The sequence below is a fragment of the Podarcis tiliguerta genome (assembly GCF_965153285.1).
Source record: "Podarcis tiliguerta genome assembly, chromosome: 11".
NCBI classification, from domain to species: Eukaryota; Metazoa; Chordata; class Lepidosauria; order Squamata; family Lacertidae; genus Podarcis; species Podarcis tiliguerta.
This window is the reverse complement of record NC_139544.1, coordinates 36,999,924-37,023,584: the sequence shown is the minus strand read 5'-3', so window position 1 is coordinate 37,023,584 and position 23,661 is coordinate 36,999,924. Positions and strand designations below refer to the sequence as shown.

At 41.5% G+C, this 23,661-nt stretch overlaps 1 protein-coding gene and 1 long non-coding RNA gene across 4 annotated transcripts in view; one reads left to right on the top strand and one right to left on the bottom strand.

Annotated features, from left to right (window-relative positions):
- PIK3R1 (phosphoinositide-3-kinase regulatory subunit 1) overlaps window positions 1-23,661 on the top strand; it is a 63,850-nt gene that overhangs the window by 21,241 nt on the left and 18,948 nt on the right. For 2 of the 3 annotated variants that reach the window (XM_083403959.1, XM_083403960.1), the window contains exons 3-7: window positions 17,515-17,607; window positions 19,582-19,656; window positions 21,533-21,664; window positions 22,604-22,805; window positions 23,156-23,235. In XM_083403959.1, coding sequence (XP_083260085.1) covers window positions 17,515-17,607; window positions 19,582-19,656; window positions 21,533-21,664; window positions 22,604-22,805; window positions 23,156-23,235 — 582 coding nt within the window. Of the gene's footprint in view, window positions 1-12,302; window positions 12,782-17,514; window positions 17,608-19,581; window positions 19,657-21,532; window positions 21,665-22,603; window positions 22,806-23,155; window positions 23,236-23,661 lie in introns of those variants that run through there. The other variant, XM_083403961.1, reaches the window with a different exon arrangement.
- LOC310660130 lies at window positions 19,980-21,526 on the bottom strand. Its single transcript, XR_014503222.1, has 2 exons — window positions 20,835-21,526; window positions 19,980-20,282 (listed from the first exon to the last, which is right to left on the bottom strand). It is a non-coding gene; the product is annotated as an uncharacterized lncRNA (long non-coding RNA).

Below are 23,661 nucleotides of genomic sequence, written 5' to 3'. Positions count from 1 at the left end.
TGATGGTAAAAAAAGAAAGGAAAAAACAAGCTTTTAAAAAACCACCCTTAACTGCCACCAGTTCTGTATTTTTGCAGTTTCCTCTCTGGGATATATTTTTGTGCTGATGCTAACAAAAATCTTTACTATTAATTATTTGTGGTCCAGAAATGAATTCTAATGGGGCATAATAATTTGGGGGCCTGTACCCAGTGAGATGGTAATAGCTACAACACATGCCATGGGCTTTTAAAGACCCCTTGTTGTTAATAAACTGTCAGTTGTCCTCACTCATTTCTCAAAGCACCTTGCAGTGAATGTACCCTTGATTTAAGACTGTTACAGACTGGTTTGACCACTCCAGATAGCTTTCAGCAAATAAGGCTGTTTGCTGGTCAGAATTGTGTCTGCACGCAGGGCACTTTGAGAGAGAAGGCATGATCTTGTGCCTAACAATCAGTTGGAGGGGGAAGGTGGTCACTTCAGGGGATGTCTCAGTCAGCATTATGTAAGTGTGCAGCTGCTAGGACCCCACAGTGTGCATTGCTGGCATCACTGGAGAATGCTAGGTGGTTGACAACTATATGCTTGCATAGTGCTGACTGAGACACTCAGGGTCCCATCATCACTTCTCAGCGGTTACTGGCACGCTCTCCTTAATGCCTCCACCCTGGCTGCCTCTTGGCAGCTCCCAGATTTGTAAATAGTCACTTTTCTATTTGCCTCTGGTGATGAAGAATTGCCTCCAGGTGTATGGGCAGGGAAGATTCTGCAATTTAGGAAAGATGGCACTCCCCACCCCCCTTTTTATGGAGTGGGAGACAAGTTCGTAACTTTTGTGAGCTTGGCCATAATTAAGGTTCCTTCATAAGCTGTTTGTTAAAATGCCAACCATTTGAATGACTGAAGTAAAAAAAAAAAAAGGCCCAAATTGATAGTGTAAATATCTATGATGTTTGAGCATTTTTGCCAACATACGTTGGTGCAACTCTCCCCACAAGCACCAGAGGGGGAAGACAGTTATAGACTGGTCTAGAGTTTTCTCCAGATGTTTCCTCCAAAACTCACAACTAGAGGGTTTTTTTATTATATTTAGGTAAGAGAAGGAACCAATTATTTATTTATTTTTTAGTTTGTGCTATTTGCATGATGTTCAGCATTTCTCATTGACTGTTTGTATCCAGACAGAATAAAAGCACACGTTGCCCCTTTTTAATCTGCAAGGTTGAATTATCTTTTTCGTAAATAACTACCACTGAAATGCTTTAAAAACAACATATTTTTTTTTGCTAAGGGTGTGTTTAACTTTCTTTTTGTTCTCAAATATTCCATATTTGTTCAGAGTAAGACAGGAAAGAGCAAGCTGTCATCTTCCTCCTACCAAGGTCGTCAGCAAAATCCCTCATTAACGTGAGTGAAAATAGGATCAGACCAATGAAGATTATCCGGGATTGCCTGTTTAACCTGGGAATCTTGTCTGAGAAAGTACTGTGGGGCTGCACTATAGCCATAAGAACAGCCTTCAGGATCAAGCCAATGGCCCATTCAGTCTAACACCCGTTCTCACAGTGGCCAACCAGATAGCTGTAGGAAACCAGGGAGCAGAATATCAGCACAAGAAACACCCCCCTCCACCTCCACCTTCCTGATTTCTAGCAACTAGTATTTGGAAGTATTTCTGCCTCCAACAGTGGACAAAGAGCATAGCCATCATGGCTAGTAGCCATTGAAAGCGCTCTTCTCCATGAATTTGCTTAAAGCCATCCAACTTGGCAGCCATCACTGCTTCCTGGGAGAACACATTCCCGAGTTTGACTATGTGGTGCACGAAGAAGTACTTTGTTATATCTAAAACAAAAGTTTATCCCAAACCTTTGGGAGATGCCATCTAAGAACACTGTTAGAATGCAGTAGAACTCCTGCTCCATGATTGCAGTCATGGGATTTTTGTCTATCACATGACGGTGTACGTTTTGACTCCACAGAGTGGGAAGTGATGGTGACAGGATGTTTGTGTTACTGTGTTCTGTGAAGTGGGACTATTGTCCTTTTTTTTTTGCTGTCTGATGCTAGAGAGAGAGAGGGAGCCATGTTGCAGTGCTCCGTGTGTGTTGTATGTAAATAAAGTAGATAAGCCAAAATGCTGAGTTGCTGAGGTCTGTTACGCAAGCTGTGAAGACTCTGTGGATCCCTAAGTGTGCCGGTGTCTGTTGGCATCGGTCGCTGTGATGTTCGGGCTGAAGACAGCTTTTGAAGCTCCTGAATGAACGTCCAGGAGGGAGAGAACATGCCAATCGGGCATGTGTCTCTTCCAGGGTCCTACCTGAGTGTAGGACGACCTCCTGACAGTAGGATCACAACTTGTGCACATTTAACTCGCGTGAAAGCAGCTTTATGCGCTTGGCAGCTTCCAGAGCATGAGTAGAGAAATGTCACGTGGAATCACCTCTGAATGATTTCATGTGGTTGAAGGAAAAATTTGAATTACTTCAAAATTTGATTTTGCAAATGCATAAAACATTTTATTTATGTTATTCATATTTTGCCTTTTACCAAACAGCTGCAAGCTAGCTTACATTTTTAACAATACGGTATCATAAGAACACATCCACCACACTAAACAGCAAAATTAGACCAGGAAATAAACCTGTGAGGTCAGTAGTGAAAGCTAGACCAAAGCAGTAAATAAGTCTGAAACATCAGTAAAAGCAATTGAAGACTTGGACAAACACAGAAGGCATCAGCACCTAAGAAAGCACAAGCCAAATATTTCTTGGGAGGGAGTTCTATTTGGGTGCATTTGCAGATGCCCATACAGTATTATACTGGTAGATGTAGCAAGGAGCTGGAATGGATTATATCCCCTCTTAACCTGTGAAGAACTTGAGGGACTGTTTTATATTTTTCTCACTGCACACTTACTGTGGAAGAACTCTTCTAAAGTTGGAACAGCTTGTTTCTTCAGTATGGGAAACAGCAGATTAAGGTTTTATTTATTTATTTCACTATTTTGGTTTCTTAGGGAAGAAGAAGTAAGAAACCGCCCAAGAAATTTTGCTGCCTGAGGTGAAGCACAAAGTAATGCCTCACCCCCATTCTGAACCCAAGTGGACTGGCAATTGAATCTCATTTTAGCACTGGTGATCTTCCACTGCACCAGAGTTAGGGGCCCCAGAACAGACCGTGTGGCAACAGAGGGGAACAGCAGCTGGGGAGCTCATGGAGGAACAGTTGCCTCCCTCTGTCTACCAGCCCCTATTGACGTCATCTGTTGCCTTTTTTGATAGAAGTCTTATTTCTCTTTGGATTCCTATGTACAGATTCTGTACAAGGTTCTGTCCTTTGACTTTTCTATCTCTTTCTCTCTCTGCTAAATCATGAAACTTAAAAAAAATGAAGAGGGGAAGGAACGAAGAGGAGAAGGGAGAGTGGTAAATGAGAGATTGATGGAACATATGTGTGCTTTTTGAGTACCTAAGGGTTGTGAATGTACATTTATATAACAGCTAATATTGAGGAAACCATTTGTGTCGGGGTGAGTAAACCTCTGACAGATTACATGCGAGCACTTGCACATGTGTTTCATTATTTGATTGCCTTAGGAGACTGCTGTTTAAGTTGGCAGATCAACTTATTAAAAGCAAAGCTTGTCTGCTGGCAAGATTACAGCACACTGGGGGTGGGGGAGGGCAGAGAGCCCAAATGCTGAGGTATAGTGTGTTTATAGTGTAAGGAAACTATAATGTTACTGGAGGAAAGTAGGATTAAATGTGGTTCCAATTTATTGTACTGGGCTCAAGATTATATTCCTTTAGAATTTGGGCATATATGATGTGTGTGTGTGTGGCTTTTTTAAAAAAACACACACACGTTTAAATCAAATATGTTGAGAAGATCTGGAATACCTTTCTCTTCTAACTTTTAGAAAGCGCGGGCATTTTGTTCTCAATGTTTCTTAAGTATTTGAGCAGCTTTGAAAATAAAGAATGTCGATAGTAACGGAACAGCTAGATTTGCTGGTCTCACTGTCCAGTTATCATGCAGTGCTAAGCTCTTGGTAGTGTTGCCGCTTTTAAATTTGTATACTACCCTTTACCCATAGATCTCAGGGAGGTTCTCAGAATAATGAGGGCAATTCACAACATTATGGGTCCCCCTTCCTGCCTTCTGGTGCAACACACGGAGGAGGGGGTTGGCCAAATGAGCAGCCGGTTCACCATTTACATGTGAACCAGCTCACTGAGTCCATTGTCAATTTAACAGTGAGCTTTTTGGTAAGCAGTTTACGGCTACTTCACACATGGTTTCAAGCTATGCTTTTATCGTGTGTTTGGAGGCTGCTATGATAGGTTTGAATATATGTGCATACAGGGTAACTGGAAAACAAAATACGATAAACCAGATAGCCCTGCATAATATTTGCCCTAATTCTGATGCCACCTATACGGGACCAAAGATGATACATGTTTAAGCATATGCTTACTTTGGCCCTGACACCACATTTGACCCAATTCCATGCTGCAGTACCCTTGTTGTAACTCCGTAGTAGGGAAACTGATGACTAAAATGCACAAGTGAGTTTTCTGTTGCTTTATGGCAGTAGAGGGCAATCTGTGCACATTGCCTAATTTGGAAAGCTCTCTGAAAGTGACCAGTTAAGGCATGATCTACCTGCCCTTTCCTGGTAGCCCATTGAGTGGCGGAAAAGAAGATCCTGTCTCTACCCATTGTTGGCATCTGCTCCACAGCAAGTGACTCCCAGCACTAGCTCAGGGACCACCACCATTATCAGAGCACATTCAGTGTGTTCAGGTTATTTTGTGTGGGCCTCTGATGACAGCACTGCTTGCACAAGACAAACTGTAAACCCTTTCCTACAGATAATTAAGATAGCTATTTACACAGTATGCCTGTTATACTAGAGCAGGGGTCTGCTCCGGAGCCGCATGTGGCTCTTTTACACCTTTGCCGCGGCTCCGGGGCGGATACTAGCGAGGGGAGGAGGCGCATTGTGCGCCCCGACACTCCCCACTGTAGCGGGCGCTGTACTGGCTGTGATGTCGCATGGGGGCGGTGCGTGCGTTAGTCACGCACCGTCCCGACGTCACCTTCCCGCCCGCCCGCTACATTGTAAGGGGCATGTACGCTGGTCACTGCATTGAAAGGGGGCATGTACGCTGGTCACTGTTTTGAAGGAAGTGAAGAACACACACACACACACACACACATACACACAAAGGTAACTTGTTAATTTAACGTTTATTTCTATGAGGAGGAGTAATTCTGAGGGGTCAAACAAAGAAATAATTTAAAAAATGTGACAAAAAAGTTATTTTTATAATGACGAGTTTTGCGGGTCCCAGTTTTTTTCCCTTCGGAAACGGGTCCAAGTGGTTCTTTTTGTCTTAAAGGTTGCAGACCCCTGGGCTAGAGAGATAGAAAACAGTACCAAGGCATCCAGTATAAGGGAAGTGACTGGCTGAAATCCTAGATGCCCTTACCTGAGAGTAAGTCCCATCAAACTCAGTGGATCTTACTTATGCGTAGACATGGAGAGGCCTGCAATGTTAAGTGTCTTTAAAAAACAAAACAGCACGCGGGGAACAGGAAAGAAAATGTGGTGGACAAGAAAATAAGAGGGTTACTTCTCTTTCTGCAGCAAAGCAATATGAGATGCAATAGATTAATTGCCACATCAGCGCAGTTTTAAGCAGCTTTAATTGGTGCATATGTTTGTACATTGCTGTAAGATTCAAGGGAACGGCTAATTAGGGTACAACTTGTTCTAACTGCCTGTGTGGATTCAGTGTAATAAAAAATCGTGTGCAAAGTACATGCTCAGGTGCTGTGGCCGGTGTTGCCTTCAGTTATTTTAGGAATAAGTGCACTGGCCTATTAGAAGAAAAGGTTACCAGACCTAGTTGAGACACAGCGCTCTCTCTCTCTCTCTCTCTCTCTCTCTCTCTCTCTCTCTCTCTCTCTCACACACACACACACACACATCATTTCCTGTTTACCAGAATTCAAATACTGTACGTAGATCTTAAGTTCTCCGTACAAGTAGGGCTGCTTTATGTAATGAAAAAGTCCTCATTGAGCATTCTGGCCTAAACATCTCCTGTCTGTATTGCATGGGCTTCCTTGTGGGTCTGGCATAGTGCCATGTTGTATGATGCTGTGTAAACAGAACATGCAAGGAACTGTTTGCTGATACTAGAAATCTTGGGATTGTTAAATGCTGGCAGCTTTAGTTTTTGTGTTAGAAAAGAGATGAGCTTTCTCTACTGGCAGAGTTTTGAAATTCCAGATAGTTAGATGTTCACAGACGGGCAAGGGGTGGTTTTCTTGATATAATTGCAAGCAAGAAACCTGCATTAAATCAATTATATGAATTAGTCCCTGTCCCCTATTGGTAACCTAAGACCCTCCAAATGGTGGTGAACTACAGCTGCCCTCAGCCCTAGCCAGCTGTGGCCAGTGCTCAGAAATGATAGCAGTTGTAGTTCAGCAACATATTGAGGACCACTGTTTCTCCACCCTGCTTATGTGATTTTAATCATTTCGATGTAAACAAAGCTGTCCTTTTAAAAAACGAAACCAGACTGAAAATAGCTCACTATAAAATGATTGCCAAAACTTGTCATAGGTATCTTAACAGATGACAAATGAATTTGCAGAGCAGTGTGAAATGTCACGGTGTTAACTCCTGTTACGAGTGACAGCTTGTTGTCAGAGTGCCAATATGAAATAAGACCAGACATTGTCACAAATACATACAGCATATGCTTATGTGCATGGTTGGAGACCTACCCAATTTTCTGTGTGGAATAAATTCTTCATTATGTCGTTAAATTAGGCACACACAAAACATTTCGTCTTCTGAATATGAGGTGCTAATTTGGAAGAAAGGTATTTGCTTCATCTCCCTTGTATGAGAAATAAAATAGGGAGCTAAATGGCTTAATAGTACAAACAAAATGGATACATAGTAGGAACCCAAGAACAAATGCGTACATTGACAATAAATGTTTACAGTCAAGTTTCCTCAATGTTTTCTGATAATCTGAAGCTACCATTATGAATCTTGCCTCTTTTTGCTTGAATGGGTGATAAGACTTCAACTCTTCATATAGAAGCCCACTTTGGACAATATAAGTGGTAATGAGCCAATCTGTAAAAGAATACTATATAAAATAAATCGATTAAAATCCATTTCTGTTCCCCTACTCACATGATTAGTCAAAACCTGTTTAATTTCTGGACAAAAAAAGGTAAAGGTAAAGGTACCCCTGCCCATACGGGCCAGTCTTGCCAGACTCTAGGGTTGTGCGCTCATCTCACTCTATAGGCCGAGAGCCAGTGCTGTCCGCAGACACTTCCGGGTCACGTGGCCAGCATGACAAGCTGCATCTGGCGAGCCAGCGCAGCACACGGAACGCCGTTTACCTTCCCGCTGGTAAGCGGTCCCTATTTATCTACTTGCACCCGGGGGTGCTTTCGAACTGCTAGGTTGGCAGGCGCTGGGACCGAACGACGGGAGCGCACCCCGCTGCGGGGATTCGAACCGCCGACCATGCGATCGGCAAGTCCTAGGCGCTGAGGTTTTACCCACAGCGCCACCCGCGTCCCGTTTACAATGTAGTAAAAGGTAAAATACAAAATAATGTAACACTTCAGGGATAAATGCAATGCTCTCATGGAACTGCACAGATTAGAAAAAAGGCATGGATTACTTTTTAATAAAAAAAAGTTAAAGCATCAGTTTTAGCCTATAATTAAGGAATAACTAGAGACTTAAAAGAGATCTCTGCAGCATAATGCTGCTTATAGCATAATGGCCTGCTGTTGTGCAGGAGACTGATCTAAGGTTTTTGTGGAAAATACTGACACCCTGAGGTGAAGAGTAACTTCAAAGCAATCGCATAGTTATAAGATCACTTAACTCTTACATTACATTACATTGTTTCCAGTAGATTTTGCTGCTCTGCATTTCCTCTCCTTAATGGTATCCCTTCTAAGCATTTTGAGAAATTTGGCCCTGTAACTGGTGCTGACCATCTCTAATGAACTTAGGAACATACAGTAGAAAGATGCTTTATACCGAGTCAAACCCATTTGCTCATCTAGCTCATGGCTTCAGCCAGGAGTCCTTCCAGCCATACAACGAGATACCTGGAGTTAAACATGGGAACTTCTGCATGCAAAGTGTTGTGGGAGTGGGTGGGTTATTGTTAATGTTGTTGTTAATTGCTCTCTAGGCACTGAAAATTCTTTCTTCTTTTGGCAAAGATTTAACAACATTACATGGTACTTGTTCCATTTTTAACACAATGCAATACAGTGGTACCTCTAGTTAAGAACTTAATTCGTTCCGGAGGTCTGTTCTTAACCTGAAACTGTTCTTAACCTGAGGTACCACTTTAACTAATAGGGCCTCCCACTGCCGCAGCGCCCCCACCACACGATTTCTGTTCTCATCCTGGGGCAAAGTTCTTAACCCGAGGTACTAATTCTGGGTTAGCGGAGTCTGTAACCTGAAGCGTCTGTAACCCAAGGTACCACTGTACAGGCCACGGCAAGGTTGGCCTTTGCAGGGTTCGGGCAAAATATCTTTTGCATGTCTCACTTGGGTACCAAACTGGCAAGATACTACATATTTTACTAGCCAAAAGTAACCCCAGTCAATCTCTTAGGTTACACCTCAGTGAAGATAACACTTTTGGAGAGAACATGTAGGACTGTAGTTTTAAATGCCAGTTATAAATGAAATAAGTAAATGAATTATGCTACAGTGACCACTTACACATCACCCCAAAAAAGAGGACAAAAGACAAGAGTATCTGTTTTGCTTGCAGAAAATCACAGGCCATCTCCAGGTAGGACAAGAATGTCCTCAAACTGAAACCCTGCAAAGCCACTGCCAGTCAGTGTACGGTGCTATGTTGAGCCACAGACCCCTGTGGTGCCAATTTTAAAATTAGGACTATAATTTAAATAGAAAGCCAATACTTATTGACATTGGGAGGGGGGAGGGGGAACCCTGTGTCCAGGTGGCTGCTACTGTCAGACTACTGTGCATGCAATAATTTCCATGCCCCTGTTTTAGGGTTATTTGTCTTGAAACCGGACTAGGTCAAAACAGAGGACTCCTTCAAAAAGAAGACTGCCCTTTGTAAAGCGGGACTAACAGACAGTCTACATTAGGTACTGCTAGGGCCATCAGGCTAAAAGAGCGTGAGAGAGATAAAGCAATTAGGGGATATTGTCCATATCCTGCTTTGTCTTTAGTGTAATTAGAAAATGCATTTCTGTAGTTGCTGTTCAACAAGGAAAAATAATGCCAGTGTGTATTATTATTATTATTATTATTATTACTACTTCCACAGCATGCTATTGCTTTAGACGGTGTTTTTCTACAGTAGCACAAGCAAAAAGAAGATAGTTCCCAGCTCTAAGGATCTTACAAGCTAAACTATTACTCCAGTGCCACTAAAGTTTTGTCAGCACCTTGAACTACCAGTTCTACACTAAACATGGCATTTCTAAACAGAAGGCAGGTTGAAAAAGGTGTTGTGGCCTTTATATAAAATATTGTGTGCTTCAAAAGCAGCCCGTAGAGGGGAGTACAATATAAGAGGACGATTTAACTACAGGCATTTTTTTTTTTAGAGAGAGAGAGAGTTCCAGTTGGAGCCAACTAAAAACATCTGCTGTCTTATTTATAGTTCCCAATTCCAAGAAGTATATTCTGTGGCAGATGAAAAAGTGGATGACAGCTCATAATTCATAAAGTTACCAAAGCCTAATCTGATAGAACATAATGTACAAACTCCTCCCTCCCACACAGACAATATCGCTTCCTTTTAACACGAGATAGCATGGCTTCGCTACATATTAAATTGAGCGCTGACATACAATTTACAGCCCTTGTTATAATAATTAAACTTTAATAAAGAAGCACCGTGGCCTATTATTGCAAAATGTTGGCTCAGAACCAGCAATTTGGGGAGATGCATCTTGCTAGTGTGATTCTAAGCCAGTTTTGTTTTGTTTTTAAATCCAGTTAACTTCCCCCTCAGAATCTATTTTTGTTTTGTATTATAGGAACCCCTTGCGTTGTTGTGCTGAGGATTATTTTTCTTTTTTCTTTAACAAGGGAGAGGGGAGAGGAAGACATTTTCTAGCATATCATTTTTTATTTTGTTTAAAAATACTGGTAAATGAGAGCTTTCTGGGTAGTGGGCTGGGATTGAATTAGCCTGTTGTGAGAGTGTATGTCCAACTTAGTTTATAATCAAGTTTTTGGATGAAGTCTTTGGTAAGTTGTTGGTAAGCAGTATTTCCCCATGCAAGCTTTTCCCTAAAGTTTTAAAGCCACATTTTCTTTTGGAGGGTATGGAGGTGCTCACAACACATATTCATACCACAGATGGCGTATACACCTTATTAAAGCAGCTTAAAATGATATAATGTGCGAAATATAAATGCATCATTTTTACAAATATAAATATTTACATTATGTTGCTTAGAAAGCAATTCTTTGGAACAGATGCCATCCAAATGAACAGTTGTTGCACCACTGCGCACACCCAACCCTCCCATCTCACTAGACCAGAGCTTTCCAAACTTTTCATGCTGCTGACACACTTTTTAGACATGCATCATTTTGCGACACAGTAATTTAGTTTTACTAGCAAACTGGAGATTAAACTAACCCCTTTCCAGCTGCAGGAGCAGGGCAGGGCGGGGGGAATTCGCACAACACACCTACACACTACAGCCAACACACTAATGCAGGCTTCCTCAACCTCGCCCCTCCAGATGTTTTGAGACTACAATTCCCATCATCCCTGACCACTGGTCCTACTAGCTAGGGATCATGGGAGTTGTAGGCCAAAAATATCTGGAGGGCCGAGGTTGAGGAAGCCTGCACTAATGTGTCATGACATACAGTTTGGAAAGCTCTGCACTAGACCTTGGAACAGACAAAATATGGGGGAGAGGGCAGAAGTGGTCTGGAATCTAGGCGGGGGCGACTGTATTACTTACTAATTGTTTTTTGAGGTTTTCTGTCATCACCCCATGGGGGGGCAACCATCTTGTTTTCATACAATGTGCTGCTAACAACACAACATCACACTACACTAGTGCACCCCACAGTAGCAGTTGGGCTGCCGTTGTTCTGTCGCTAAACTATGGCTTCGTTTTAAAGTTAGAAAAGATAAGACAATACCAACACCAATCCTTGTGATAAGGAAGGAAGAGAAATTCATTGGTCCACGTTTTAATTTTCCACCCCAGGAGTGAAATGTGGATTAAAATGCAGCGGTCATTCAGATTACACAGTTCTCAGAATTTCGTGGTGCTATTTCTGCTCAAAATATTCTCATAAAATGCATACTTCACAGAATTAAAAATGCAAGAAGTGCAGTGAAAAGCATATGAAACATACATTTTAGCAGAAAGTGTGTATAATTTGAGTGCAATTTTTTTTTTTAAACTAAAAGCATGGTAAGGAATTAATCTTTTGATTGAGTACATGTGAAACTCACACTGAACACAAATAAAAGGATCCAGCCACCTACATACATAGCTCAGTTGGTGGAGCATGAAAGTCTTAATCCCGGGGTCCTGAGTTTGAGCCCCATGTTGGACAGAAGATTCCTGCATTGCAGGGGTTTGGAAAATACGGCCCTTGTGGTCCTTTCCAACTCTACAACTCTGTGATTCTATAATCTCCGCCTTTGGACCGCCTCATAAAATACCAACAGAGCAATTCAGACTGTGACCAGGCAGCAGCAGGCCATGTTGGGGTGATAGCCACCATTGTATCCACAGCCCCATCCATTATGCTGGTGTTGGAAGTTGAAGGAGGCAGGCAGAAATGTGCTGTGAGCTATGCCAGCCTGGAACTGCTGTAGCCATTAGGCCTTCATTGGACCCGGTGCTGAGAAAATCTAGGAGAAAAGAAAAGGTAAAATTACTCAGGCTTTGATTTTAACTGTAATGTTAGACCATAGTCTCCTGGATACCTTCTAGTAAATGAGTCCCGTCCCCCCAGCTTTTTCAATAGTGTATCTTATTACATTTTAAAGGGCAGGTTAGGTTATAATTTTGGTTCTATGCACTTTCATGCTTCCTCTAGCAGTAATGAAAGGTTTGGCTCAGAGGCTTGCAGAGCCAACCTTCCAGCTTTAACTTTCCATAGGTCTTTGCCAGGTAATAACTCTGAAAATCTCTTTTTACTGAGAACTCCTGCAAAAAGTGCAGCTGTGTGCTGGTTTCGTCTTGCAGCTCATAGCTCTGTTGGCAGTGCTCAGTTGCAAGGTATGTGTCGTCTGCTCACACACGTTGCTGTTGCTAAATGCTGTTCAGGCATGTCTCTATTAACAAGAGGGGGAGAGCGTTTGGATTGGAGGGAATCTCGGCTTCTGTTTCCTCTGATTGGTTATGGCCGGTGGCAAGGTAAAAATAGAAGGAGTGGAAAATCCAGCATTTCTCGCATGTCACCAGAAGCCTCCTTTTAACCTGGGATAAATGCCTAATGACCGGGGAAGAAGGCTCTTTGAAGACAAACCCCTGGCAACTTTTAAACACTGGGGGCAGCGGGCTTCAAAATAAAACCCAAAGGGCGCACTTGGTCTGAACGTGAACGTTAAAATGATTACTTTAAGTGAAAAATTGATACTGGATTGTAGCAAAGGGATCTGCAAAGTTGCCCAGATTCTTAAGAGTGGACTTGGCTCTCCAAACCTTTGTGCCGTGAAGCACACATCAAAGCAGAAGATAGTTTTGAAGTCAGGTACAGATTGCAGGCTGCTTGTCAAGTTTCGTTATTTCTCTGTGTCCATTGAAAATTGTGTGTTGAGATGGGTGGGGTGGGGGTGGTGGGGGCTTGTTTCTTGCCATAATCCTTTTGATACATGTTCAGTCCTCTGCTCTATTACCACTAATCCATATTCAGAGCTTGTTTTGGCAGTGGTAGCTGGAATACTTGCTTCCATTCCGTTTTGTTGCTGTAGCATGTCAGCTTTCTTTAAAAAATATATATAAAAAAATTAAAGCACCACGAACAAACCTGGCTTCCTTCTGTGTAAATCTTGTAAAATGGTACTTAGTTCTAAGAATGTTGTAAAGTGTTTAGTTTGGCAGACAACTGTTTCCTGAGGTCTTTTTTTATTTTTTTAAAAAACACCCTAAATGACTGTAATTTTCAGTTTTGTGCCAAAGGTGGAAAGTTTACTCTCGAAAGTACCAATTGCAGTATAATGGTATGGGAATTTTATACAGGAGCATCGCAGAACAGAGCAGCTCACGGCTACAAGAACTACGAATCCCACTACTATTAAGAGAGGGTCGTTGTGTCAGGGTTGTTGGTGATGCGCTTTGGTCACTCATCACTTCATCACATTACAGCGTTAAGGGGTTTCCCCTCCCCATCAGTTTATATAGAATTTAACTAATTTCATTAAAGTTATGATTGGCAGTTTGTTTGAATCAGTGAGGTGGTATTTGGCTTCAAAGAATCAGGGCTGTCACCCAATTAAATAAATCTTTTTTAACTTTATGATATTGGTTGGTTTACCTATGATTTATCAGTTAAATTTGCATATGTAAAAACAGTTGTGAAGTAGTCATATACCATACTAGATTCTTTTTCCTGTTCCACCTTTTTCATATTATCTTAGGAGAGTCATTCTCTCTTTTCTGAGAGAGCATGGAGAATCCCTGTTCTAGTGGCCATTTCCAGCTTACATATGTTTTAAACGCTGCTCAATTAATGGCAGTGTTAGAAACTGAGATATGAGAGCTAGGAGCTAAATGGCACCTTAAACCTAGGTTATGGGTGCAAGAACGCAATGTCTAGGTGTGCTTTTTTATAACAAGAATACAAAGCTGAAAATGAATGAACTGCAGCTAAAATATTACAGTGGTACCTTTGGTTACATACGCTTCAGGTTACATATGCTTCAGGTTACAGACTCCAGAACCCAGAAATAGTGCTTCAGGTTAAGAACTTTGCTTCAGGATGAGAACAGAAATTGTGCTCCGGTGGCGCGGCAGCAGCAGGAGGCCCCATTAGCTAATGTGGTGCTTCAGGTTAAGAACAGTTTCAGGTTAAGAACAGACCTCCGGAACGAATTAAGTACTTAACCCGAGGTACCACTGTATGTTCATTTTTCACATGGTCTCAGAATCTGCTCGTGCACATGGAATTCCCTGTCACAAAATGTGCCTAGAACAATGGGAGTTTCGAACACTGATTGGTAGATTTTCAGGCAGCTTTAACTGATTTGTCTACATGGGGGTAAGTCCCATTGGGAATGTGCATAGGATAGGGCATGTTGCAGCCCTCAAAATTATATTTTATGTAGCAAACCCAATTGATTGCAAGAGCATTTCTAGCTCCGCAGCAGCCTATTTTTCTGACTGCAAAATATAAGACAAGAGAAGCCTCTCTTCTAAAACATCAAAATACTTGATACAGCATTCCTAATTTACTTCTGATCTAGGATGGGACAACTAGGCTCAAAGGAATTGTGGTGGGCGGGTGGAAAATGCAATTTGCTTTCCTTACAGAAACCGCTAGAGGGAGTAAGAGAGAGAAGGCAGTGAGCTGAATTTTTCATTCTGCCGCGTGCCTCCCTCAGAACTGCTTTGTGCACAGCTATTTTCAGTGCAGATATTTTTGTGCAGAAAACCGACATACACATGGCCATGCATGCATGCATTTCTAAACGCCACAGTGATTGAACACTTATGTAGTTATAAAAGTACAAGTACTTGTAAAAATACAGCAAGGTGTTTTATGCATGGATATCTTTCACCATGATCAGATTCCCCAAAATTGGCAGAGCTTCTTCTAAACTTTTATAACATGATTGCTTGTTGACAAATGTAAGATTGACTACTGCTGGCTCCACCATGCTAGGATGGGAGTGAATGTTCTTTTCACAGAGTTCATTCTTCTGCCGGACACATTTCACAAAGAGCACTTCAAGGAAATCATCTTCAGATTCTTGTACTCTGGATTTCCTAGTAATTGTGGCATATTCAAAGAACTACTGTTAAGAGGAAGTTTCTGATCTTTTTAAAAAATGCAGTATTTTTATAGTTCTTCTAGAAATCACAGAAGGGGGTGGGCAAAAAGAAAGAAGGTACGCGGCTGGTCAAGTCCAGAGCTTTCTGTTCCATTGCATTTTGTTATAAGAAGGTTGTATAGATTTTGCACATTCAGCTGTGTTCTGTTTTGAAGTACACAAGAGTTCTACACTAGTGTAGAGCACATGTTGACACAGGGAAACATGCGCAGGCTTTGTATGGAACCCTAGGGTGTGTATGTGTGTGCGGACATATGTGATCATGCATCTGTGCAGCCTATGGAGGACAGGGGAAGAAAAGAGTAAGAGGTATCAAATACAGTGGTACCTTGGGTTAAGTACTTAATTTGTTCCGGAGGTCCGTTCTTAACCCGAAACTGTTCTTAACCTGAAGCACCACTTTAGCTAATGGGGCCTCCTGCTACTGCCATGCCGCCAGAGCACAATTTCTGTTCTCATACTGAAGTAAAGTTCTTAATGAGGCACTATTTCTGGGTTAGCAGAGTCTGTAACCTGAAGTGTATGTAATCTGAAGTGTATGTAACCCGAGGTACCACTGTATGCAACTTCATAGCAAGTGCTATGATGTGGACTTGATGACAACACAGACTTCCCTGTGCCTGTCGCCAGTCAAGTGCACCTCCATTCTGAACCCTTTTCCCTGGGGAGGCTGCACGTGTCTTTTCAGGGAGATTACAGATTGTGAGGGAAGCAAGCATACTGGCCTTAAAGAGTCTTTTTAGCGACAGAAAAAGTGGGTGGTGGGGTCAAGCGAGTTTGAGTATTGGTTATGCTGTATATGCAGTGTGAGGAAAAGCAGGTGCAAGTGTCTTTTAAGGACAGAAAGGCCTCAGGAACTTGACGAGGAGCAATGAACACAGACGCCTCTGTATCTCCCATCTGGACTTCCCAGTGCAAATGGACCCAGAATGGAAGACTGGTGCAATTCCGCACAGGGGCAGCCTGTCCCATTTCGCCACCTGAGGTGAAACGGGAATTACCACACCTGCCATGTCCCAGTTCTCACCAAACTCTGCAGGAGCCTGAGTGCTCCTCCAACTGTTGCCACTCGCTTTGCTTCTCCCCTTGGGTGGGGAAGACAAGCGGCAGTGCTGCACTCCAGAATGCCTCCCCCTCAGCAGCAGAAGTGGTGAGGCTCTGATTTATCATTGATTAATGGTCACATTCCAGTGGTGCCCTGTGGTACAGAGCTCTGCGTCGCCATGCCCAACAGGCTTCCTTCATCAGTTATACTGAAAATTGAAACAAAGAAGGCATGTCAAGACTTCTCAAAAGGTTGCCCCAATGAAGAGCTCCAGTTGCTATTTTGGTGTGTCCACGATCACAAAACTGGATGCCTGTTTCAAACTACTATGCTCTTTCCATGAACCACCGTACAGCAACTACAGTGGTACCTCAGGTTACATACGCTTCAGGTTACATACGCTTCAGGTTACAGACTCCGTTAAGCCTGGTTAAGGTTAAGAATTTTGCTTCAGGATGAGAACAGAAATTGTGCTCCGGCAGCACGGCAGCAGCAGGAGGCCCCATTAGCTAAAGTGGTGCTTCAGGTTAAGAACAGTTTCAGGTTAAGTACGGACCTCCGGAACGAATTAAGTACTTAACCCGAGGTACCACTGTATCCTATTTATTACATCCGCAGCATATTTGGGTGCATGTTTTCATTGCTCATGGCAGCCAGTTCAAAACTCTGGACCATCTTTCACCCAGCAGGGTCCATCACTGCTCTTATACTCTGTTTTAGCTAGCCATGGAAATATGCCATGCTGGCAGGGATAGCATTCAATATAAGGTTGCTTCTTCTTCTTCTTTTTTTGCAAGAAGTTGATAGTGGCACAGTGACCCCCTAAGCACTCCTGTGACATGGTTGCTATTCCCATCCACTAAAACACTTGTGCATGGCTGTCACACATGGGCTAGACACAGATCTGGATAATGTTCATGACTTTCCTTTATGTTACTCAGAAATGAGTGTGCATTGATGCAACATGACTTGAGCCCTTTGCAGTGAAAGAGTTATAGAAATATAAGGATGCATATTATTTATTCACTATTGCATGAGAAAATTCATATTGTAGTGATAAGTGGTTCAAAATAGCAAAGGGTGTAGCATGTGTTTCTGAAGTTTCATTCCAGGCCAGCAGAATTTCTACTGAAACTATGCTGAATATGTCCTGATTATTTGGGACTCAAACGTCTTCTTTTTAACTAAGTGATTATGTATGGTTCTAATACGCAAGGGCTGACGAGAAAACTGTTTGCCTAGACTTTGCCAGCTGATAAAGGGAATTTGTTCAGTGTTTAAAATTTAACCAGCTGCATTACATCTCATGCTTTTCATGAACTCTTAACTGTACCTCAGCTGCTTCATTTAAAAAAAAAATATTTTATTTATTTCTCCTTTCCTTTACAGCTTTTACACTTCCAGATCTTTCAGAGCAGTTTTCTCCACCTGAAAAGGCGGCTCCTCTTCTTATCAAGTTAGTGGAAGCCATTGAAAGAAAAGGTATGCATATGGTGGCATAGGGCTAGAATATAACTTTGTTGTGTGCCTGGGCATTCGGATACCACCCCTTTTGAGCTTCACATTTTTGAATTGCAAATGGCAGGCCTAAATGTCAGGAGCCATATCAGGTCATGCTTAGTCTTGCACAATACTCATGTGCTTGCTTCCAATGATGTTGGAATTATACCCAAGGTCCAGAAGTAATAATAATAATAATAATAATAATAATAATAATAATAATAATAATACAGTCGCATGCTGATTGAATTGTGGCTACTTGGTTTATTAAAGTAGTAATGAAGCTTAAACAGCTTGCCACCTTGTAACTGGCTGTTGAGCTATATTGGAATGAATATGTATTACCTCTAAAGACAAATTTGGAAAAGCCCTAGAAATGTGAAATGTTTTCAAACAGGTAGCAAATACTCTGTCCTTGAAGTGAGTAGTTGATCCACAGGTAGGAACTGCTTGGGAGCATTAAACCAGCTTTTCCCCAACCTGGTGCCCTCCTCGTGTTTTGGGCTACATTTCCCATCGAACCCAGCCAATGAATGGTCAGGGATAATGGGATTTGTAGTCCCAACAACATCTGGAGAGCATTAGGTTGGGAAAGGCTGCCTTACGGGGCCCTGCTTCCCTCAGGTGTGAGAAGCCAAGGCACAGTGTTTGGGTTTACTTTGAATGGCGGGGAGTCCTGGAGAGTAATAATGTCTTTTGCATTCCCTGTTTGTAAACAAATATACCAACATCACACTTTGGAGAAAAAAAACTCATAAGGCAAAAAGCACAATTGCTAAGGCTGTGTCAGTTTCTTAGAAAGAAGAACAGCCGTCAGAGTGCTTCCGTGTTAGTAAACTTCAGTGGAAACTCTCACTTCTCCGTCTGTGTGTGTCAAAATTCAAACTTGCTGCAAACCTTTCTTTGCCCTTCCCATTTGCTGAAGAATGTTGCCAGAGGAGAGAAATTTCCTCCCATCATGAAACATGAATTTTCCTTCTATAGTTTGACTAGCATTTCTGTCACTGTACTGTTCCCATCCCAGCATGGATTTATTGTGTATGTGTGTTCCTTTCTCCATCTGACTTCTTCAACTGGTCAGCCTCACCTCCGCAGTGCTATTCCATAGGTTTAGAAGTTAAAACAGGACTGACTATTGGTGCAGGTTAAAAGGCAGCCGGTTTGAAGGTTGATTGTTTGCAATCTCTTAAGTGTAGTTCTTGCTCTCATGACTGGTTTACTTTAAATGCAGCCATTGTTAAATGTCACCAACTTCAAACACTTCTTATTGAAAGGAAGTAGTACGTGTACTGAGAACGGCTGTTTCAAAATATACAGGCACTGAGTTTGGGAGCGTTTCTTAAAGGATCGTGCCCAACTCTTATGCTGTTGAAACATCTTCCACCAACTAACTACAATGGTACCTCGGGTTAAGTACTTAATTCGTTCTGGAGGTCCGTTCTTAACCTGAAATTGTTCTTAACCTGAAGCACCACTTTAGCTAATGGAGTTTCCTGCTGCCGCCGCACCGCAGGGACATGATTTCTGTTCTCATCCTGAAGCAAAATTCTTAACCCGAGTTACTATTTCTGGGTTAGCGGAGTCTGTAACCTGAAGCGTATGTAACCTGAAGCGTATGTAAACCGAGGTACCATTGTATTAAAGTTTTGTTTTGTTTTAAAGTCAGAACTGATCATAGATCTTCCATTTCATGTTTAGTTTGGCCCTGATGCAAATTTCAAAGTCAAGAATTTGGATAAGGTATATTTTTGTAGTGTTGCTCAGCTAGCTGTTTGCAGACATGTCCTGCATGGGGTGCAATTAGATGTGAGAGACTAAGAATGTAATTACACAAGCATGTGCAAACTCCTGCTATGCAGTGGCATTTGGGTGAAATACGATGTACAAAAAGCCACAGGATTTGCTTGAGAGTGCTTGTTTCTTTGTTTTAAAAACCCAATCTGCTCTGTTTTTAAGGTCTGGAATGTTCAACGCTGTACAGGTCACATGGATCAAGCAGTACTGGTGAATTGAGACAAATTACTGAGTGTGGTAGGTACAAATATTAATAGATTTCAGGGTTATTCACATGGGACAAATTAATTTAACATGTAAAACTTACACATGGCAGAGCAGTGTATTCCATTGGTATTCAGTTACAGTCTTAGCTTTCACTGACCTCGGGTCCCATTGACTTCGTAAATTCCTGGGATTAAGCCTACTTGGAAATATCTTGGTTGGCAATAGCTTTTAAGAAATATGATTGGCTGAGGATGCTGCTATAACTTAGGTTAGGTAAGGTAAGATTTATGCATGGCTTCCCCACTAAAAGAAGTCTCAGAGCAGTTTACAGAGAAAGCGAGAAATGCAATGAAAAAATCATATAAATATTATTAAAAGAGATATAAGAACACAATATCATAGTGTTGGAAATTCCCAAATGCCTAGGAAAACACAAGCAATAGAACAATAGTAAGGTTGGTTCCAGTGGGCCTCCCTGGGGAGAGAATTCCCTAGGGACCGATCCAGTACATCCATCACTATATCTGCTTGAGCAAAACATGAGAAATAGAGCCTTGTGTAATCAGAATATTGATGAAAACATGCTGTAAAACTCCAGATACAGCCAGTCTACAGTTGTTAAAATCTTCTGGGTCCGAGGAGGATTTCTCTTGGACCTGAAAACATATTTTTAAACTTTGCATCCATTTAATAATTTTGTTCTGCATGCACAGATCACACACACACACCCATGCACACATATACACACACATGCATATATGTGTATATGCATTTGAATATATATCTGAAATTTTAGAGATGTAAAGTAACTTTCAGCAGCAGCCAATAAAACATTTTCTTGTTTTCACTCTGGCCTTATCATTGGTTGTAATGCTTTACTGTGCTACTGTTTACACAAAATATTAGTATGTAAAACAGAGCTCAGTTAAAAATACCTTGAACTCTTAGAAGGCCTAAAACAATCTACTCATATTGCCCCATTAGTGAGAGGTATATCAAAGCAACGAAGTCTCCTGGTGGGCTTTGGACAGATCTCCTTGACTCGAGTATACTTTTGTATGTTATTTGTATGGTGTGGCAATGTATTTTCCTTTTCATTCATGATTCCTTGAATGGCCTTACAGGTGAATAATGCAAAGGCATTCACTATGTTTGTAAAGGTTCTTGCTTATTATATATTGCTTTTTTTAAAAAAAAAAATTGCTCACCAGTGTGCAGATTCGCCATGCTCTCTCTTAGCGGCCTGTTGCCATTACTTTCTGTAGACAAACTTGGCATTAGAGGGGGGGCATGGGATGTGATTGCCAAACTTCTTACATTAAGAAGCAGAGCTTTTACAGTACATTGTCTTTCTGCAATGTCTCTTACATGTGTTCTACATAAAATTGAACCTCTGTGAAGAGCTCCTTTTTTAGATAGTTGTAAAAGGTATGGAGTCCTAGGGGGAGGGCAGTAAGAACCGCACACCCAGGCAACAGAACATCCAGGCAACAGAACGCCCAGGCAACAGAACAGAACACTGCCATTACTAAGCAGCTCAGCCAATGCACAGTAGCTCCCTATCTGCCCTTGGATAGTATAATAAGACCTATAGCCCTGTAGGAAATTGGGGGTATGCTACCCCAGAGCAATGACTTGCATGAAACCGGGTAGAAGCAGCCTCAGTGATGTTGTGTCGCGTGTTATTTTAAGTAAGCTGACTTGGGTAGCCTTATGGATCGAAATAAATAAATAAAAGCACATTTTGGGTGCCTTGTTTGCTACAAATGGTTCATTATAAACCAAATTGAGATGCAAGCATTGCTTTCTGTTTTGCATGATCAAGAAAACGGTAGGGGTGGTGGCAGGCAGACTGAACATGCTCCAGAGGCAAAGCATGACTGGGACCTGTCTCTTCCTCTCTCAGATTTTTCTGCAGTGGATTTTGAAGCCCTCGATCTGCAGGTTTTATCAGATGCTTTGAAGAGGTACTTTGTGGACTTGCCAAATCCCGTCATTCCAGCATCTGTTTACAATGAAATGATTTCCATAGCACAAGGTATGAATGTAAACTTTTTTTTTTTTTTGCAAATGCAGAATTCATTAACAGTGGTAATTTTTGTTTCCTCCAAGGGTAGGTTATGGGAGGCATAATATACCAAAAATCGGACCTTTAGACAAGACTTGCATACTTTTTTTGAGCCCTGCAGAAACACACACACATTCCTTTTGGATCTGCTTTGTACACATAGCAAAGATCTGCCGCATAGTCCTGTTTCCCTGGCACACATATCTAGTTGAAAACGTTTGTCTGTTTGCATGTTATGCGCTCACCTTTCATTTTCATGTTAACAAAATCTCATGGAATTTTCTTAAAAACATAATGTACGAAGCGGTTCTTAGTGTTAAGAACTCATTGTGACTTGGCAAGTACGATATTTGTACAAACCCTGGTTAACAAATCAAGGATTTGTCTGTATGCAGAAAGAGCTAATTGTTAACCTTTTATCAGTACTTGCGAGGTAAATGTATTAGAGTAGACAAGATTCTGAAGTCCATTCGCAATTCTTGGATACAGTGCAATAAATATGCATAGATAAGGCCCATCTCTTTTAGTATTGAATTCAGGCAGTAGGACTCAACCTGTTCAGTGGCAGCCTTGATAGTTATTTGCAAATTCTAGGGACAGGATATTGCTTCTAGTGTAACCTTCAAAGTTACAACAGCACCTCTGATGCTTATCAGCTACATCTCAGAATTACCCAATCATGTATGATGCTAAACAGAAGACAGACTTCTATCAGCACACGCTGAACATTTTGTGGCTTTTTACCAAATGATACTCCTGTTTCACTTTGACTTTTGTATAGTTGATCCTTTTTTCTGTCCATGCTTACTAAAGTTCTCATCGTTCAAGAGAAGAAAGAATTCATGTCTTCCTGTAAAACTTCTTGTTGAATGACAAGAACCTCATTAGGAAACGTTCATTTCTTTGCAGAAGTGCAAAACTCAGAGGAATATGCTCAAGTGCTGAAGAGGCTCATCAGATCTCCTAATATACCTCAACAGTATTGGCTCACACTCCAGTATCTGCTCAAACATTTCTCCAGACTTTGTCAGAACTCTACCAAAAACCTTTTAAATGCAAGATCCCTAGCTGAAATTTTCAGCTTTCTGCTCTTCAGGACCCAGGTAGCAAGGTAAGGTGTATGCATTTATTTAACTTATTTATTTATAAGATTTCTTACCTCCCCACCAACCGTAAGGTACTAGGGTGAGTTAATAATGAGATAATATTTAATAAAGTTTCACTCCAAAGTATATATATTGAAATTAATGGCCCTAACTTAGTCCCGTTCATTAATTCCAGTGGCTCTACACTAAGTAAACCTTAGTTGAATATCACCCATTTAATCGTGCAGTTAGAAAACCAATTACAGTTGCAGAAGCAAGTGAAATCATTTGTATATGTGTCTGATATTATTCAGAATATTCAACTTGTTCAGCGCATGCTTCCCTGTTTTAATATAAGACCAATATTTTTTTACAGCTCTGACAGTCCTGAACATCACGTAAAAATCCTGGAAGTGTTAATTACAAGTGAATGGAATGAAAGACAACCTGCACCAGGTAAGAAAATCTGGATTTTGGAGGCATTTTGAAGTATATTTTGGAGAAGGCTGTACTTGTGGCATTTTCTTACCCTCTGCCTTTATTATTATGTTGAATTGGGAAGTCTGAGGCAAAACGGTTTTGCCTTCTCTGATGGTTAACTTCAGGTAGCAATGTTCACAGTTGAAAACCAAGTAGGCTACTCTGCCAAGCCGCGCTGTCCATAAGGCAGCTATGAGGAATCTAGGGCAGTGCACGGGAGCTGTTCTGGTATGCAATTGTAGCTTCCTGCTTGCCTTGTTTTCTGATTAAGCACTGAGGTAAACTCCTGTGTAGAAATATCCAAAGATAAGATACACAGTTGTACCATGAGCTGGGTTCAAATCTCACCTCTGCCGCAAACTCCCTAGATAGATTTACACAATCTACTGTGCTGTCCCCACC